At 39.5% G+C, this 19358-nt stretch overlaps 1 protein-coding gene across 1 annotated transcript in view; it reads right to left on the bottom strand.

Annotated features, from left to right (window-relative positions):
- Positions 1–19358, bottom strand: part of LOC140483711 (uncharacterized) — a 144143-nt gene that overhangs the window by 56056 nt on the left and 68729 nt on the right. Inside the window, exons 8-9 of the mRNA XM_072582159.1 lie at positions 17868–17936; positions 5665–5814 (exon numbers count right to left, since the gene is read on the bottom strand). Of these exons, the coding sequence (XP_072438260.1) occupies positions 5665–5814; positions 17868–17936 (219 nt within the window). The remainder of the gene's footprint in view (positions 1–5664; positions 5815–17867; positions 17937–19358) is intronic.

The following is a 19358-nucleotide window of genomic DNA, read 5'->3' as shown; positions in this document are numbered from 1 at the left end:
AAATACGAGATAGGTTACTGATCTTTGCTGCTACCATAAACCATGTGTACATAATACTGTTTTAGAACAAATCATGCCATAAGCTAATCTGTTCAGTAATATTATTATCCGCCTCTAGACCAGGTGGGTCTTAACCCTGATACTCTTAGTCCAGAGGTAGGGTCACCACTACTGAGCTGCCAGAGCCCCCTGCCCCAAAGACATTCAAGATCACAATATTAGTAACAGCTGGGCCTGATCATCACCAGATGTGACTCCCCAATAGCACTCTCAGCACACACAAGTACCATAGCACTGACTGTATTTCAGACTATTCCCTGATGTGCATCATTGGTAGGATGCAAACTTTACATTTTTTTCATTCAAAACAGAAATGTCTTCCTATTCGTACCACCTATTAGGATGAGAATCAACAGCCCCTCAATTCAATTAAACGGATTCTCTCCAGTATTCTCGAATGCAGAAGAAAAAAACTTTAAGATACTATTCACTCTCATGGGAACCAAAATTGGAAAAACACTGACTGCAATACATGACCACTGCTATATTAGAACTTGTCACTGAAGTCAAGTGATTTGTCCTCATTAACTACAGTGGAGTTCTGGACAAGACGACACTGAATGCATGAAGAGTTGCTCAAAGTAAAGTCCAACAGGCATATCGCCAATGACTACTGGCTTGGACTTTCCCAGAATATCCAGATGTTTTTCTATATACAGAACACTTGAAGTACAAATGATGAAATCAAAAAAGACAACAACAAAGAAAACTCAACTGAAAACAAAAACGGAGGAGTGGGTCACTGACTGCAATAAACAGTTGGAACGATGGATGAAACACTAACTTTAGTTGTATTCCTGGGAGAACATGATCACAGGGACCATCATGGAAAAGTAAGATGTCAAAGCCATGGTGTTCAAGCTTAAAGCGTCTGACTTGTTTGCCAACAACAAAGTTCCAGTTGATGGTGTTATAGTATCTAAATTTATTGAACAATGGCAAACAGGCACACCTGCTGCATCCACACAAAGCTGCTGCAGAGAGAGGGCAATGCCTAAAAATGTTTATGATGCAAAGAATGCGATCCTGTACAAGTGAACAAGTGCACATACACTGATTCAAACAAATATTGAAGAATCTTCCTGCTGAACTTGTTCAAAAATATACTTAACACTGTTCCCCTTGTCAGACAGCAAACCTTAGCTGAACACACCTATTACAAATCTCAAAGTGGTTCGAGAACTGAATTTTGGACAATAGTCATGACCTCAACATTGTGACATGGCACAAGAAATGCCACAAACATGGAAAATTACTATCTTGTATCTTCAGTAACTTCAGCAAGGTACTCAACAACATGAAAAGTGCCAGTTTATTGAAGTTGAAGAAGATAGCTGGCAACCCACCAAGTTGCTCAGGCTGATCTCTTTTCTCACACAATACGTAAGATTAGCTATTACATGGTAACAAGGCAGCCCTATGAAATTTGCAGTGGGGTTAAAGAGGGTTCTGTTCCAGCACTGACATTTCTTGTACAAGATAATGATTCGAAAACAGTTAAAATTGCATTAGCTTAACCCAACCTAATGATGTCTATGGTCTTTGGGAGAAAAAGTTAGTTTTGTGTGGCATCTCGATAGAGACAGATGCAATGTTCTCGGCTCCTGAAAATTGTAATAATGCCTAAGTAGTAAATATTAATTGCGGCTATAGGCATCACACAATGAATTATACCTTGTTATGTAAGACAAGTGTCTTAGATTTCTAATGGTCTATTCTCGACTACTGATAATCAGACAGGATCTTACACAAAGTATAGAAAGGAGGATTGGGTCTTGTCATACAGTGGTAATGCCCTTTTCTCCAGACAAGGAAGTCCAGGTTCAAGTTCAACCCGGGCAACAGTCACTGATGGCTGTGACCTCGGGAGACCGAATGTTTGAATAGTCACTGGAAGAGGCAAGCAAAAATGAAGAGCTCATTGGAGAAAAATGAAGAAAGCCGGGGAGAAAAAATAAATCAGAGATCAGCAAATCTTGTATTCTATCAGCTCAATGCCTTCATTTGCAGGAGAGATTACTGGTCTGAGTGGGACCCCTGAACCATGCTAGGCGATGTTTAACAGTGATTACAATGCACAAAACATTGTTGAACAAAATGAAGAGTTTCAAAGCAACATAAGATGCAATCATAAAGTGAGAAATTTCTGGGCCATCTTATTATTATTTGCTACTACGTGCTGAATTCAATTTCTTACAGTCAACAATCTCAAAATGAACCACATCTACTGTACTGAGTAGTTCCGGTGGAGCTCACCTCCAGAAAACATGCTATTTGTCTGGAGTCCGGCTGAGTGGTAGGCAAGGAGACTGCATAATCAAGAAGCATTAACCCGAGATGGTGGGACCATCTGAAGTAAGGTAGGGGTCATGCAAGCACTTGAAGCCTGGCTTACAAATAAACCTCTGAAGGCTGGGAAACCCAGCTGTCAACAGTTAAACCTGAGAAATAGGGTTAATCCAAGTCTTCGAAACTTATTATAATATTTAAAATGCCAATCAGCCTTCTGGGAGCAGGTTGGCTGCCTGTCACTTGTCTCACCTCACTAAAACCCAGTAAGTTAGTGGGCCACCACTGGTGTCTCAACACAAGTGGAATTTAAACTCATTTAACTACCCAACCTCTTACACATGATAAAATAGTCCCCTCGATCTCATAGATTCAGTAAATCTAGAAGTCATACCAGGTTTCCCAAAAGATTGCAGACGATGAAGTTGTGTCTTATAAAAGCTGACCTGATGTGGTTTGCTTGTCCAAACTTAAATGTGAATGAATGGGCACCCATAAAGACGACAAATTATATGCAATTTGTAATGAATAAGACACACTAAGTAAAACTCCATAGTCTAACTGAATGATAAGTATTGAAAGCATTAAAGCAAAGAACAGTAATGATGTACAGATGAAAGCATTTAAACCAGTTCCAATAAAACAAAGAAATGTGACACGAACACAAAAAAATCTTCACATGCTGGTAACCCAAAATTCAAACAAAACTGTTCGAAAGTAATATAGCTACTTTTCTATTCCTCTTTTTGTATCTAAAATTCGTACGTAGTACTTTGTATCTAAAATGGTGCTTTAAGAGGTGACATCGTTAAAATTTTCACAGTACTCCTGTGCCTGACTATACATGATAATAAAGGATATTCTAATTAGAATAATAGAATCATAGAGATGTACAGCATGGACACGGATCCTTCGGTCCAGCCTGTCCATGCCAACCAGATATCCAAACCCAATAGAGTCCTCCCAACCAGCGCCCTGTCCATATCCCTCCAAACCCTTCCTATTCATATACCCATCCAGATGCCTTTTAAATGTTTCAATTGTACTAGCCTCCAACACTTCCTCTGGCAGCCCATTCTACAGACACACCACCCTCTGAGTGTAACAGTTGTCCGAGGTCTCTTTTATATCTTTTCCCTCTCATGCTAAACCTATGTCCTCTAGTTCTGGACTCCCCAACCCCAGGGAAAAGACCTTGGCTATTTACCCTATCCATGCCCCTCATGATTTTATAAACCTCTATAAGGTCACCCCTCAGCGTCTGAAACTCCAGGGAAAACAGCCCCAGCCTGTTCAGCCTCTCCCTATAGCTCAAATCTTCTAACCCTGGCAACATCCTTATAAATCTTTTCTGAACCCTTTCAAGTTTCACAACATCTTTCCGATAGCAAGGAGACCAGGAATGCATGGCATATTCCAAAAGTGGCCTAAGCAATGTCCTGTACTTGTGCAACATGACCTCCCAACTCCTGTACTCAATACTCTGACCAATAAAGGAAAACATACCAAACGCCTTCTTCACTATCCTATCTATCTGCGACTCCACTTTCAAGGAGCTATGAACCTGCAGTCCAAGGTCTCTTTGTTCAGCAACACTCCCTAGGACCTTACCATTCAGTGTATAAGTCCTGCTAAGATTTGCTTTCCCAAAACGTAGCACCTCACATTTATCTAAATTAAACTCCATCTGCCACTTCTCAGCCCATTCGTCCATCTGATCAAGATCCCGTTGTAATCTAAGGTAAGCTTCTTTACTGTTCACCACACCTCCAATTCTGGTGTCATCTGCAAACTTACTAACTATATCTCTTATGTTCACATCCAAATCATTTATATAAATGATGAAAAGTACTGGACCCAGCGCCAATCCTTGTGGCACTCCACTGGTCACAGGCCTCCAGTCTGAGAAACACCCCTCCACCACCAGCCTCTGTCTTCTACCTTTTGAGCCAGTTCTGTATCCAAATGGCTAGTTCTCCCTGTATTTCATTAGATCTCCCATGGGGAACTTTGTTGAATGCCTTACTGAAGTCCATATAGATCACATCTATTTCTTTGCCCTTATCAATCTTCTTCATTACTTCTTCAAAAAACTTAATCAAGTTTGTAAGGCATGATTTCCCACACACAAAGCCATGTTGACTATCCCCAATCAGTCCTTGCCTTTCCAAATACATGTACAACTGGTCCCTCAGGATTTCCTCGAACAACTTGCCTACCACCAACGTCAGGCTCACTGGTCTATAGTTCCCTGGCGTTTCCTTCCCACCCTTCTTAAAGAGTGGCACCACGTTAGCAAACCTCACCTGTGACCACCCATGATACAAATATCTCAGCAAAAGGCCCACCAATCACTTCTCTAGCTTCCCAAAGAGTTCCATGGTACACCTGATCAGGTCATGGGGATTTGTCCACTTTTATGCATTTCAAGAAATCCAGCACTTCCTTCTCTGTGATATGGACATTTTTCAAGATGTCACCATCTATTTCCCTACATTCCATATCTTCCATGTCCTTTTCCACTCTAGAAATACTTAGGGAATCAGGTAGCACCCATGGAGAAAAACATCTTATAACTGTGACTAAATTGTCAAATACCTCATGTTAAAATGGAGGAATGGTTATTGAAGATCACAAGAACATTGCTGGGAATTCCTGCAGTAATGTTCTAAGCTGGAATTGTTGGTCTCTGACATCTAAAATCACATGTGACTCCAGCCACAGAAGGACTTTTCTTTCTTTTCTTCTCCTTGACATGAATAATGGTGATGCAATAATGCAAGATGCCACACTGGGACTTTCAGGAGCTTCCATGTTGTGTTGCAGTGAAGTACTCACCTTTCAATTCCTACCATACATCTAGGGTAACCCCAAAGTGAATTTTTTGGATTTTCACCAAGTTTCTTAGTGCCTCGCTTTAGCACATTTTGCAAACTTGCTTTAGAATTGCTGCCAGATTACAAGATGGTGGTAGCAAGTGGTCCCTGTACCTCACTAAAGCCAACAAGTTAGACATAGTTCTTAAAACTAAAGAGATCAATGGACCTGGAGAGAAAGCAGGAACAGGGTACTCTGTTGGGTGATCCGTCATGATCATACTAAATGATGGAGCAGGTTCAAGGGGCTGAATAAATGACTCCTGCTCCTATTTTCTATGTTTCAATGTTTCATGTCAGTATATTTTCAAGTCAACGTTTGCGTCTAAAATGAATACCTGTTTAGCTCAAAAGAATAGAAACACAAGCTTTTCAATAGTCAAATTTTTACATGGTGTTTTGTTAGGAAGGTATGAAGTACCATAAAAACAGTATCTACCTCTACAGCAAGTGATTTTGTAGTATCATCTGGTAACCAAGAAGGACCATCACAATTCTTCAGCCTACAATTAACAGTCATTGGTTGGGATTGATTTTTCAACATTTCCCCATAATCTGCAGCATCAAAATTAGTCTTCCATACCATGACCTGAAACACATATTGAAGAAGTTGAGTAGTATGTTGTCACATACATAAAAATCAAGGACATAATTTTACATATTTAGTTATTACAAAAAACATTAATGCACATGTTCATAAATGAAGTAGTTCCATTTAAAGCAAGTATATTTACTTTTCCAGTGAGCCAATAGGATTCAAAACTGAATGAGAAAGAAAGGAGCTTGTATTTATATTAAATTTTCATTGTATCAGGAAATTTCAATCTGTTTTCCAGTCAATGATATAGATCTGAAGCAAAGACACTCTTAGGCTCAGACTTACTCACATTGAACTGCAGGAGGGCATTTGACTCATCATGCCCACATCAGTCAACAAAATCTGACTACAAGAATCCTGTTTTTCAGTTTTTGCCCACATCCCTGGAGGCTATAACAACTCACGAAAACATCTTAATATTGCTGAAATGTTACGAGAGCTTCTGACTCGACCACCCTTTCAGGTAGCGAGCTCCAGATTCCCATCCCTCAGTGAAAACATTTCTCCTCGCTCTCCTAACAGTCTACCTTTCACCTTCAACCTCTGGCCCCTGGTATTGGTCTCTTTACTAATGGAAAATGTGCCTTCCGATCTATCTCATGTCCCTCATAATCATATATACTTTGATCATGTCCACTCTCAACCTTCACTGCTCCAAGGAAAACAACACTAACCTATCTAATCCTTTCTCGTAGTTCACACCCTCCACCCCAGGCAGCATTCTGATAAATTTCCTCTGTACCATCTCTTGTGAAATCACATCCTTCCCACAATATGGTGACCACACTGCATTCAGAACTCCAGTGGTGACTTAACCAACATTTTATACAGTTCCAGCACAGTCACCTTGCTCTTTTGTTCTATGCCTCAACTAATAAAGGCAAGTGTTCTCTATGCCTTCTAACCACATTATCTAGTTGCCTTTCTATTTTCAGGGACCTGTAAATGTGCACACTAGAGATCCCTCTGATCTTCAGTACTTTTCAGGATCCGACCATTCATCGTGTAATTCTTTGTCTTTTTAGCCCTCCCCAAAGCATTCTCTCATTTTTCCAAGTTGAATTCCATTTGCTACTGCGCCACCCAGCTAACTTGTTTGCTAATATCCTCCTGCAGTTTATAACTATGTTCCTCAGTATTTACCACCCTACCAATTTTCATGCTGTGTACTTTTTGGTCATGCCTCTTACATTTAAGTCCAAATCATTAATGGACATCACAAACAGCGAAGGTCTGAGCAGCTGTGATGATGTTGTCACTTTAAGAGGTTATTTTGTCCTTTTTTTAAAGAGATGTTGTAAGGCAGAGGTTCTGAACTGTCTCTAAGAAAGTAAACAATTTGAGAGGCCTTGGTTTTTTTAAGTTGGAACAATGGAAGCAGTCTGGGTGTGGGCCACCTCTCATAGGCCAGGCTTTTTAGTTTTGATTTAGATTTTAGGTTTAGTTTTAAGCAGAAGCTACTGGGGTCTCAAAGGAATTGGAAGCTTTACTGAATGTCTTCTAGCTGCTACACTGAGTCTTCTCAATGTTTGTTCCTCCTGGATTGGAGAAGCGCATGTGAGAACTTGTATCTGAACTTGCCTTTTTGCCAAGGGGTGTATTTATGGGATATTACTACATTGGAACAGTTAATTAATAATAGTTACTGTATCTATTATTTGGTTTTGTTTTTCAGCAGTTATTTTTATTTACATTTTAACTATAGCGTTTAAATAAATTGTGGTTTGCTTAACTTTGAATAGTTTGATCAGCTGCATCACATCTGGAATACAGCACTTCATGTAAACCTTTACAATAAGAAAGTGTTAGGGTCTCGGCTACCTTCTGAAAATATTTTGAGGTGGTCTGCTCTAGTCCATAACACACCGAGCACTGCAGAATCCTGCTGACTTGATTTCTAGTCACAAGAACACTCCCTTACCATAACACTCTGCTTTCTGCCTTTTAGCCAATTTTGAATCCAATGTGTCACCTTGCCTTGGACTCCACGAGCTCCTACCTTCTTGACCAGTCTGTCATTATAGACCTTATCAAAAGCCATGCTAAAGTCAACTTTTTCTACATGAAATGCATTATCTTCATCAACACACCTGGTTACTTCCCCAACTATTTGATCACATTTCACAGACAATGATTTTGCAGATACATCTGTTCCTCAAATAATTTTTAATAACTTCCCCACCACTGAGGTTAGACTTACTAACCTACACTTTCTTGGTCCATCCGTTGCTCCATTTTTTAAAAGTAAGGGGAACATGTTAGCAGTTCTCCAGCGCCTCAACTGTGGCTAGGAGGGGCCTTGAACATGATTGCCAGGGACTTACTCTTGAAAAGTAGCAATCATTAAGGGTAGTATAGCAGAGCAATAACAAAGAACTAAACACACTAGGAAGGTGGGAACTAAAACAAACATCCTGATTTTGCCCAATCCGTGCCCAACTGTTATGGAGCTTGATTCCCCCAATCAGATTTCTGCCATGTCACAGTACTGAAGTAGCTTTTATAAAAGGTCACAAATATCATCTTACATTACTGTGACAAGAGGTAAATTGTCCTGCCCTGTCATTTTCATTCCGTTTGTAGCCATTGACATGATTAACCTGCCATCATCTTCTTCCAAAGCCACACTACTCTAACCCAGCTGGGTGAGACGGGATTCACCTGATTCTATTATTATCCATCTAATTATAGCCAGAGAGTCTGCAATAGTTTCTAACTACTGGCAAGAATAGCATTCCTTAGTCAAAGTAGAACTGCTACAATATTATCCCTGGTGTCCCTTAAAAGTTCATCCTTGCTGCTGTTCTATTTTTGACCTTTATGATATCCCCTCAATCAGATCATCTTGCCCTTCAAGGTAGCCTCTCTCAATAGGAACACTCTTTCCTCTAAATCGGAATATCTTTGATACAAGATGTTCACCAGGGACTGAAGTAGATAATCTCACCCGTCCTAAGAGAACTTTACATTCAGCTGTTATTTTTCAAGCAAGATGTTAAAATAAGGCCTTAACCTTCTTCGCCCCAATGCAACGATACTATGGCATTAAGAGATATATTTTGTCCTTGTGTTTTTTTGAAGGGAGGTTCCAAGCTGTCTATTGATAACCCCTAGAATAAACAGTTTGTGAGGAATTGGTGTTTTTTTAATATAAAACATTGGAACAATAGAAGCTGTCTGAACTTTGGTTGGGGGGGGGGGGGGGGGGGGATGGGTTGGTGGCAGTGGCGGTGGTGACAAGCTTCCACAGAAATAAGATGCTGGAGATCAGAGTCGAGAGTATGGTGCTGGAAAGGTACAGGTCAGGCCTGCTCCTCGGATGCTGCCTGACTTGCTATGCTTTTCCAACACCACACTCTCGACTGCTGAATACTGATCAAATTATTCACCATTTCAAAGTCCACTTAAGTTGAAGACTGCACTTTGTCTTGTCTCACCTCACCATGGAAGACTGACCTTTCACCAAATAATTTTGCCAAAGTCTTGGAATTGTGAATGAGTCACAATCTTAATCTTCATTAGCAGAGGGATTGAATTCAAGAGTCGTGAGGTGATGTTGCAGCTGTACAGGACTTTGGTTAGGCCACATTTGGAGTACTGTGTGCAGTTCTGGTCGCCTCACTTTAGGAAAGATGTGGAAGCTTTGGAGAGGGTGCAGAGAAGATTTACCAGGATGTTGCCTGGAATGGAGAGTAGGTCGTACGAGGATAGGTTGAGAGTTCTCGGCCTTTTCTCGTTGGAACGGCGAAGGATGAGGGGTGACTTGATAGAGGTTTATAAGATGATCAGAGGAATAGATAGAGTAGACAGTCAGAAACTTTTTCCCCGGGTACAACAGAGTGTTACAAGGGGACATAAATTTAAGGTGAAGGGTGGAAGGTATAGGGGAGATGTCAGGGGTGGGTTCTTTACCCAGAGAGTGGTGGGGGCATGGAATGCGCTGCCCGAGGGAGTGGTAGAGTCAGATTCATTGGCGACCTTTAAGCGGCATTTGGATAGGTACATGGATGGGTGCTTAATCTAGGATAGAAGTTCGGCACAACATCGTGGGCCGAAGGGCCTGTTCTGTGCTGTATTGTTCTATGTTCTATGTTCTATGATAGAATTCCACATTACAAAACTCTTTAAATGAAGAAACTTACATTTATTAATAACAGCACAAACTTTAAGTGTGACACAGAATATATGTATGTTCAACTGCTACACTCAAAATTCTTTCAGGGTGGGCTTTTTGAGCCGAAGCAAGCTTATTTACTGGAATACTGCTGCTTATTCATATTGGGCCAGTATACATGCAGTAAAAACAGCTGAGTAATTTCCAAAGAATGTTGGAATTATGGCTGAAAGAACATGAGAAATAACTCGTTTCAGCAACAGATTGATTCTGGACCAAAAACTAATTGGTTGTAAATGTCAAATATTCCAGCTCACTTTTCCAGAAAAAAATTTAATCTATTTTGAGTGCAATGTTAGTCTAATCTTTCCTAAAGTTACTAACTTAGCATCTTTTCCACACTGGTAAAACTCCAATGAAAGAGAAAATGTATGATTTGTGAAAACATCAGTCTTTATAGGTTAGAATATGAGGTGTTAGAGAATTGTTTATGCATTTCAAAGAGAAAAATACTCAATAAGAGTTATGCTACAAAATTCAAAACCAAGCTTGTGATAGTTCAGTGGATCGACATATAACATTATTGGAGATTGAGCTCCACAGACCAAAAACTCCTGGGTTCAATAGCTAGGTTAAATGGAAATAGCATTAGGTTTACTATGCATGTATGTGAAAAGCACAAATGTTACAGAATAGGAGGAGACCATTTAGTACATCACATCTACACTAGCTCTCCAAATGAGCATTAGGGCTTACTGCTATTCTCCTGTCAGTAAGAGATTCAAGGGTTAAGCAGAAAAGGCATAGAAAGTAGATGTAAGGAATGTCGGATTAGCCAATATCTATTGAATGGCAAAGCAGGCTTGAATGATTACTCCTGTTTCTATTTTTTTCTGGTGTTACAATCTTTTCCTTGTTACCTTGATTCTATTCAAATAATATTCAATCACCCAATACCTTCTTAAATGCCTCCAGTACACTTCCAGGGAGTGGAACTTGTTGTAGGAAAAACCACCACATCATTGCTTCTGCATTTGCAAATCACTTCAAATTTGTGCTCTCTTACACCTCAATTGTTTTTTTTAAGTGGAAATAGTCCTCATGCCTGGCCCATTCCTGTAAACCTCTTTGGCACTCTCTCCAATACATTCACATCTTTCTTATAGTGTGGCACTGAGAACTGCACACAATAATTCAGCTGACGTCTCATATGTGCCTTGTTCATAACAACCTGTTTGCTCTAAGCTTCAGACACTATGATTTATTAACTGCTCTCTCAACTGGTCCTGTCATCTTCAATGACCTACGCACATATGCACTCAGGTCGCGCTCCTCCTGCCCCCATTTAAGAACTTAACTTTCTATTGGCTCTCCTTGTTCTTCCTACCATAACGCATCACTTCATTTTGTAAAATTCATTTACTGGATGTGGGTGCATCCTTAATTACCCATAGAGCAACTAGGAGTCACAAGTAGACAAGATCAAGTAAGGATGGCAGTTTTGTTCCCTAAAGGGCATTTAGATGACAACTATTTCACAGTCATCATTGGATCCTTAATTCCAGATCTTTTACTGAATTCAAATTCCACCATGTGCCATAGTGGGATTCAAACCTGGGTCCCCAGAATATTCCCTGGGTGTCTGGATTAACAATCCAGTGATAATACCACTAGGCTATCATCTTAAACTTCATCTAATATCTTTTTGGCACTCTAACATTTGTCTATCTTCTTTTGGAGTCCTACATTGTCCTCCTCACAGTTTACAATACTTTCAAGTTTTGTATCTTTGCAACTTTGAAATTCCCCCCTGACACCAATGATCTAGATCATTAATGTTTCAGCATGATTATTCAGAACACAATATGGCCCTTACACTTGCACAGCCAGCCAAAATGGCCCATGCTCATATGCAAACAAATACAGGTTGCAGAAGCATATGCACATGTGCCACTAATATTACTGTATATTGAACACAGTAACATCAGTGTCACATACATGGGGTGGGTAAAGCGGGGGGCAAGGCAGAAGTGGATCACATCTATGTCACTGCACCACCTGAGAGGGGTGCTGCTCTGAACTTGGAGCCTGGATGAGGAAGCATCAAGGAGGCCCAGGGAAAATTGCCTCCCAGTTTTCTTCTCGAGAGGTGAGGAAGGGCTGGGTTCTTGGTGGAGCACCAAACTGTCAGTACCACATGTTCCATATTAATATTCATATCAGGACACGTATGGTAGGAGAATAGCACTTTGTGTTGGAATGTATATTCTGGAAATTTTAACTCCTGGTGTGATGCAGTATAAATACCAGGGTGATTGCCTAATGTTTCCATGTCTTGGACAACACGCAATCTTTGGTCAAAACACTTTCTATTCAGAATTTATAACACCATCACTTTGCAACTAGTTGATGCTTTTGGTTGCTTAAGAATGACAGAGTACCTCTTTGCATGTGCATGTTCTTTGTACCACATGGTAGTGGTATTTGAAGCATATGTAGCCTTCATATATATCAGGAAAAGCCTGCCTCCCAAAACTAATCCCTAGGGAACTCCATTAAAAACTTTCCACCAGCCTGGAAAACACACATTAACCTTTAATCGGTTTCTTATTACTCAGTCAATTTTGTACCCCTGTTGCCACTGTCTTTTCTACTCTATTACCTATAACTTTTCTCAAGTTTGTTGTGTGGCATCGAATCAAAGACTTTTGAAAGTCCAGGTTCACCATATTAACAGCATCACCTTAATCAATAATTTCAGTTACCTCTTCAAAAAGATTTCCAGTAAGACAGTAAACACCACTTCTCCTTTCAAAAGTCATATAGGCTTTTTGAAAACTGGCGTTTTTCACCTAACTAATAATTCTATCCCACAGAAATATTTCTCGAAGCTTCCCTAGCTCGGAGTTAAACTGATTAATCTGTAATGGCTGAGCTTATCCTTACAACCCTAACTGAACAAGGTCATAATTCTTACAATTCCTCAGTACTTTGGCACCTCCTCCGAAGACTGAAAGATTATGATCAGTGCCCCTGCAATTTGCACTACCGGTTTTTCAACATTCTTGGATACATCTCAGCCAGTCCTAACATCTTGTCAGTATTTAAATTTAACAGTCTAAGCAACACTTACTTAATAAATTTTCAATGCCTCGAGTGACAGTTAATTTCTCTGTCAGAATGGTAAGCATCGCACATCTTTGGTAAAGAGGGATGCAAACTACTAATTTAGTACCTCAGCCAAACTTGCCACACCCCTAGTCAAACTGTTCCCATACAGCTGCAACACTGTCATCTACCTGGTGATATAGACAATTGGAAAGAAAGAAAACAATGAAGTTAGCATGACAATTCTGGGTGTATGCTAATAGGTCACCAACTAATGGGAAAGAAATAAGAAAAATAAGTCCATGAAGAAAGTTACAGAGGGGGTGCAAGAATGATAGAATAGTTAAAATAGTTAATAATCCTATCATTGATGAGAAAAGGAACAGGGTAACAAAGTGAGTATTCCTGATGAAATGTCGATTCTCTTGCTCGTCAGATGCTGCCTGACCTGTTGTGCTTTTCCAGCACTACATTTTTCAACACTTAACAAGGTGAGCAGAATTCTGAGAGTGGGTTCAAGACAATATTCTACAACAGTGTTTCCAGTCCAACAAGGAGGCTTTAAAAAGGTCCAAGTTCTAGTTAGACAGAGTTTTGGTCCACAGAGAGTCAAAGCTAGCAAGGGGAAGGAAGCAAAGACCACAATCAGGTCAGTCAGGGTTCTTACTGAAAAGTGCGGTAGGCTCAACCAGCCAAATATGTCTACTTGCTCCAGCTTTCTAAATCATGGTGGAACTAGCATAGGTAAAATGGAATTCAAGAATGGTAGACAAAACTGTCCTAACTTTAAAATTTACATTTCCATGAAGGGCAAGGTAGGACACCAAGTCCAGAGCTCCCGAGATGATGAATGTGATCATTTAAAGGTGGACATTTAAAGGTTACACGAGAGATGACAGATTGATAAAACAAATGAAAATCAGTCTGAATACAGAAAGCCCAGATTGGAAGTAAAAAAATAAAATAAGAGCAGCAACGATGGGAGAAAAGGTGTTGGCAACCAACACAAAAGGCTTATTATGGACCAAAATGGGAATTTATGCATAGAAAACAAAGGTCGCATGAAGGAACTAAAGCAATGTTTTGCATCTGTCTTTACCAAAGAATACGATATAGATCAAGTTACAGTGAAGCACCAGGTAGCTGAGTCTCTGAATTGGCTAAAAGTTGATGAAAATAATGTATTAGAAATTTTGGCTGTAGTTAAAATTGCTAAGTTACCAGTACAGGGTCAAATGCATTCAAGGGTACTGACGGAAGAGTGGAAAGTGCAAAGCCACTGACCATAATCTTCCAACTCTCCCTACATCCAGAGTATAGAGAATTGCAACACTTATCAGGAAGATATAGGGTAAACCAATAAATATAAGCTGCTTTGTTTCACCTCCCTAATGGAAACATTTTTAGAAATAATACACCAAGACAAAACTAACAGTCAGTTGGACAAACATAGATTAATAAAGGGAAACAAGTATGGAACTCCCAGTTGTGAAGGGGGGGCACTGGACCTGAAATGTTAACTCTGTTTTTCTCTCTATAGGTGGTGTCAGACCTGCCTTGTTTCCCCAGCACATTCTGTTTCTGCTTCAGATGTCCAGCATCTTTGTTTTTTAATTTTATTATATTAAATTGATTAAGCTTCTTAATGAAGCATCTGGACAGTATAAGGGTCATGCAATTGGTGCACCTGAACTTCCAGAGGTGTTTGAAGGGTCACATAATAGGCTTGTCAGTATAGTTGAGGTCTGTGGGACCATGACTCTAAAGTTGGCTGAGGGGGTTCCTACAGTACAGTTGTAGTGCCCTAACCACTGAGCTAGGAGGCTTGCTCAGTCCCACCTGCTCTAGAGGGGTGTAATGACATCCCTGAACAGGTTAATTTGAAAACATCTAAAATGTTGGCGGAGTGAAGTAAACAGTAGTGGTGAACAGTTTTTAAACTGGATGAAGGCACACTGCAGGGTTCCCCAAGAGTTTCTATTAAGATCATTACTTTTCTTAATCTATATTCATGATCTAGACTTGAATATGCAGGGCACAATTTCAAAATCTGCACATGGCTCAAAACTTGGAAGCATTGGAAACTGAGAGGTGGACAGTGGCAGACTTCAAGGAAACATGGAGTAGCTGATGGAATGTGCACGTGACAGATGGAATATAATGTAGAGAAATGAGACATTACACATCTTAATAGCTAGAACAAAGAAAGGCAACAGAAAATCAAGAAAAATCAATCCTAAAAACTGTGCAGATGAGGAGGAATTTGGGAGCCTAGATGAACAATCAATCAATGAAATGAGCACAGTAGTTGGGAAAATACTTAATAAAGCAGTATAGGATCCAGAGCCTTATAAGTAGAGTACAAATTAGGTGAACCATTATAAAATATTAGTTCTACCTCAATGGGAGTGTTCTGTAAAATCCTGGGCATTACACTTCAGGAAGAATCAAAAGGCATTGGAGAGGTGTCGCATTCACAACAAGACATACAAATCATTTAAAGACATAAGGTACAGGAGCATGATTTAAGTGTCTTTACAGAAACATGGTTGCATGGTGAACAGGATTGGGAACTGACTATTCAAGGATATTTGATGTTTAGGAAAGACACAAAAGAAGGTGAAGTTGTCCTGATAATAAGTGATATGATCAGAACATCAGTAAAAGAAGATCTCAGATTAGAAGAACATTGTGTGGAATCTATTTGGGCAAAACTAAGAAACAGTAAGGTGGCAGCAAACATTGATTGCAGTCATTTATAGACCGCAAAGAGCTGTGGCAGTGAAGGACGTGGTATTTATTAAGAGATCAGAGATGCATATAATGCAGGCAACAGTTACCAAAGATGATTCAATCTGCATTTGGAATAGATAAACCAATTGAGCACTGAAGGCATGAAAGTTGAGTTTATTGAATGTGTTTGGGATGGCTTTTCATGTTGGGGTGCCAACTAGGCATCGCAATGTTAGATCTAGCATGAGACAACGAAAAAGGCAAATTAACAATCTTTTTGTTTAAAAAAAACCTTCAGGGAGGAATGACCGCAACACAATAAAATTTTACATTATGCTTGAAAGTGAGGTAGTTCATTTTGAAGCAAGGATTTTAAATTTAAATAATGGAAACTATGAAGGCATGACACGTAATTTGGCTGAAGTGATTGAGACAATGTATTCAACAATATTACGGTACAAAGGCAATTGCTGGCTTTGTGAGAACTGCTGTATGACTTCTATCCTTCACAACATTCCTTCATTATACAAAAACTGAAAAAAAGGGTAATCAATTGTGGCTAACAAATGAAGTTCGAGATTGTTTTAGATTAAAAGTAAAGGCCTTTAAAGTTGCTAGAAACAGCAATAATTCTGAGGATTGAGAGGTTTATAGAATATAGTAAAGGAGGAAAAAACAATTGGTATGGAAGAATAGAATATGAACACAATCTAGGAAAAGCTTCTAAAGGTACATAAAGGAAATGTTTGGTTAAAACAAATGGGATCCTTTACAGACAGAATAAAGACAATTTGTAATGGAGAATACAGAATGGGTTGGAAGGCGGTAGCAAAAATCACACATTATTTAAGCACAGAGTGAAAGAGAAAACAAGAAGCTACAGACCAATTAGTGTTGCATCAATTGTTGGGAAAACATTAAAGTCTATTATTAAAGATGGGACAAATAAGACACTTTGTTGATAACGAATGGCCAATAATAAACAGGAAATAGTGCTTGACGAACCTTGGAGTTTTTTTTAAGATGTTACTGGCAAAGTTGATAAAGGAGATAAACTGATTTTAAGTAGACTTTTGATAAAATCCCCCACAAGCCCGTTTAGAAAAGTTAAAGCACATGAGTTAGGAGGTAATGTACTGGCATGAATCAATGATTAGCTTACAGACAGAAAACAGTAGGAATAATTGTACCATTCTCTTGTTGGTAAATGGTGACTAGAGGGACAGCACAAAGGTCAGTCCTTGGACCCAGCTGTTCACAATATTTATCAATGATTTGGAATTTGTGATGAAATGTAAGGTTACCAAATTTGTGGATGATGCAAAGCTATGTGGGAATGTATATTGACAGAAATATGTAAAGCAGCTTCCGAAGGATCTGAACAGGCTTAGTGAATGGGCTAGATATAGCAATTGGAATGGAAAAATGGAAAACGTAAAGTTATCCATTTTGGTATGAGAAACAAAAGTGCAGAGTATTTTTTTTTTAAATGGTAAGAGGTAGATGTACAAAGGGTCAATAAGTCACTGAAGGTTAACATGCAGACGTAGCAAAGTATCAAAAGGCTGATTAAATGTTTGCCATTATTGTAAAAGAGAACAAGAATAGTGAAGCCTTGCTTAACTGATCTAGGAATTTGGTTAGACCGCATCTGGACTGTGTTCAGTTCCAGTCTCCTTATCTCAGGAAAAATATTACAGCCGAGAGAGTGCAATGCTGTGGGATGTTGCAACTTTCCAAAGAGTTAAAAAGAGATTCCGTGAACTGGTGCAGTATTCTCTAGAGTTTTGAAGACGGGGACTTAACCTCATTGAAACTTACAAAATACTCAAAGAGATAGACAGGGCAGATGTAAGTAAGATGTTTTAACAATGAGGATGACACAGAGGTCTAAGCTGAGGAGAATTTTCTTTTATTCAAGAAGGTTGTGAACCTTTTTTAAGGGCTGTTGAAGCTTAGTCGTTGAGCATATTCAAGGTGGAGACTGACATTTCTGATTACTAATGGCACATAGCACAATAGGAACACTACCACTATACCACAAGAGCTCTCTGTACACAAATTACAAAGAAATGTAAAGGATACCCACCTGTTCATCTGAGCCACCCGAAGCAAAGAAGTCTCCAGCACCAGAGAAAACCACACATGAAGCTGGACCCTATAAACAGAAGGCAAGAAACTAAACATGAGTTTTTTTTAAAATCCATACTGCATTACGGAAAAATATATTTGACCAATGTGTTTATTTGGTAAACACTTAACACTGAAATAGCTTACATAATGCCCAACCTTGCTCCTAAACAGAATTAGAAACACGACTGTCACTCAAATGTATAATTTAGGTGCCCAAATTCAACTACAGGCAAACAGGGTGTTGTAATGAGTGTGTAAAATTCATCAACAGAAAATTTTGTACACAGTTTCCAGTTGCACAGGTGCGGTTTTGAGATAAACTAGCTCTGTAAAAATTGGGTGCTAATGCTTTGCAATCTGCTGTTTTGGTGCTGTTTTGGAAAGGATGATATTAATGTTTAGAATAAGAAGTGGTTTTGCACTTATCTTTTACATAGAGATGGAGTTTAAATTCAGCACTTTACCAATCTACCCAACTCTTTGAAATCTGGCTTATGGGAGATAAATGATAAATAACTACAAGTTCTTGATTATTTTTGGACAAATTCATCTGGCCCTCTTCGGAGTCAAAAACAAAGCAAAATTTCTCTTCATCCGCCCATGCAACTACTTTGTGCAAACATGTATTGGACAAATAGTTTCGGACGTAAACTTGTGTCCTCCTCCAATGAATTCACATTCATTCTCAACTTCCCTGACCAAGAATGCCCAATACCACAACATTGCCAGTCTAAGAACTCCCCCCTAGATTCCTGAAGAAGGGCTTATGCCCGAAACGTCAATTCTCCTGCTCCTCGGATGCTGCCTGGCCTGCTGTGTTTTTCCAGCACCACATTTTTCAACTCTGGTCTCCAGCATCTGCAGTCCTCACTTTCTCCTAGTTGATCTCCCCCCTAGATAGTCAATTAAGGAACTAGTACTCCTGAGTCATCCTAGCAAGAGCAAGTAACAGACAAACACATTAGCAAGGCATGTTGCCTTCATGTAAAGTGGTCATCATTTTTGCTTGGGTGAGGTTCGGATTTCAAGGCATCTGGACCAAGGTTACAGGTCAGTGCCATTTAGCCTCCTAAGAGAATCTGGATCAGTGCAGGAATATAAAAAAATTGCTGTGCTCGAGAATAAGTTGTGACATCTATTGTCTGCCAACTGTCACTCAATTTAACTATGCCAATGCATAGACAAGCTAGTCAGGAGAAACTGAAAGCTGTAATCTCAATTTCCCTGTCACACAGCATATATTGCTCTTGAGGTGTGAGTGAAATAACTCCTAAGTCTTATTAAAATGGCCATGAGGTTAGTTTTTGAATTTATGTTACTAGCACTGCACAACAGGAGATGTGCTCCCAGAACTACTTCATCCATTAAAATTAATGGCTGTAAAATCACTTCCATACATTTGGTTTTCCTGCAATTTTCATGTATGTGAAGCTGGAAGGGAACCCTA

This window comes from Chiloscyllium punctatum, chromosome 12 (genome assembly GCF_047496795.1).
Source record: "Chiloscyllium punctatum isolate Juve2018m chromosome 12, sChiPun1.3, whole genome shotgun sequence".
NCBI lineage: Eukaryota > Metazoa > Chordata > Chondrichthyes > Orectolobiformes > Hemiscylliidae > Chiloscyllium > Chiloscyllium punctatum.
This window is presented reverse-complemented; position numbering and strand designations above follow the sequence as displayed.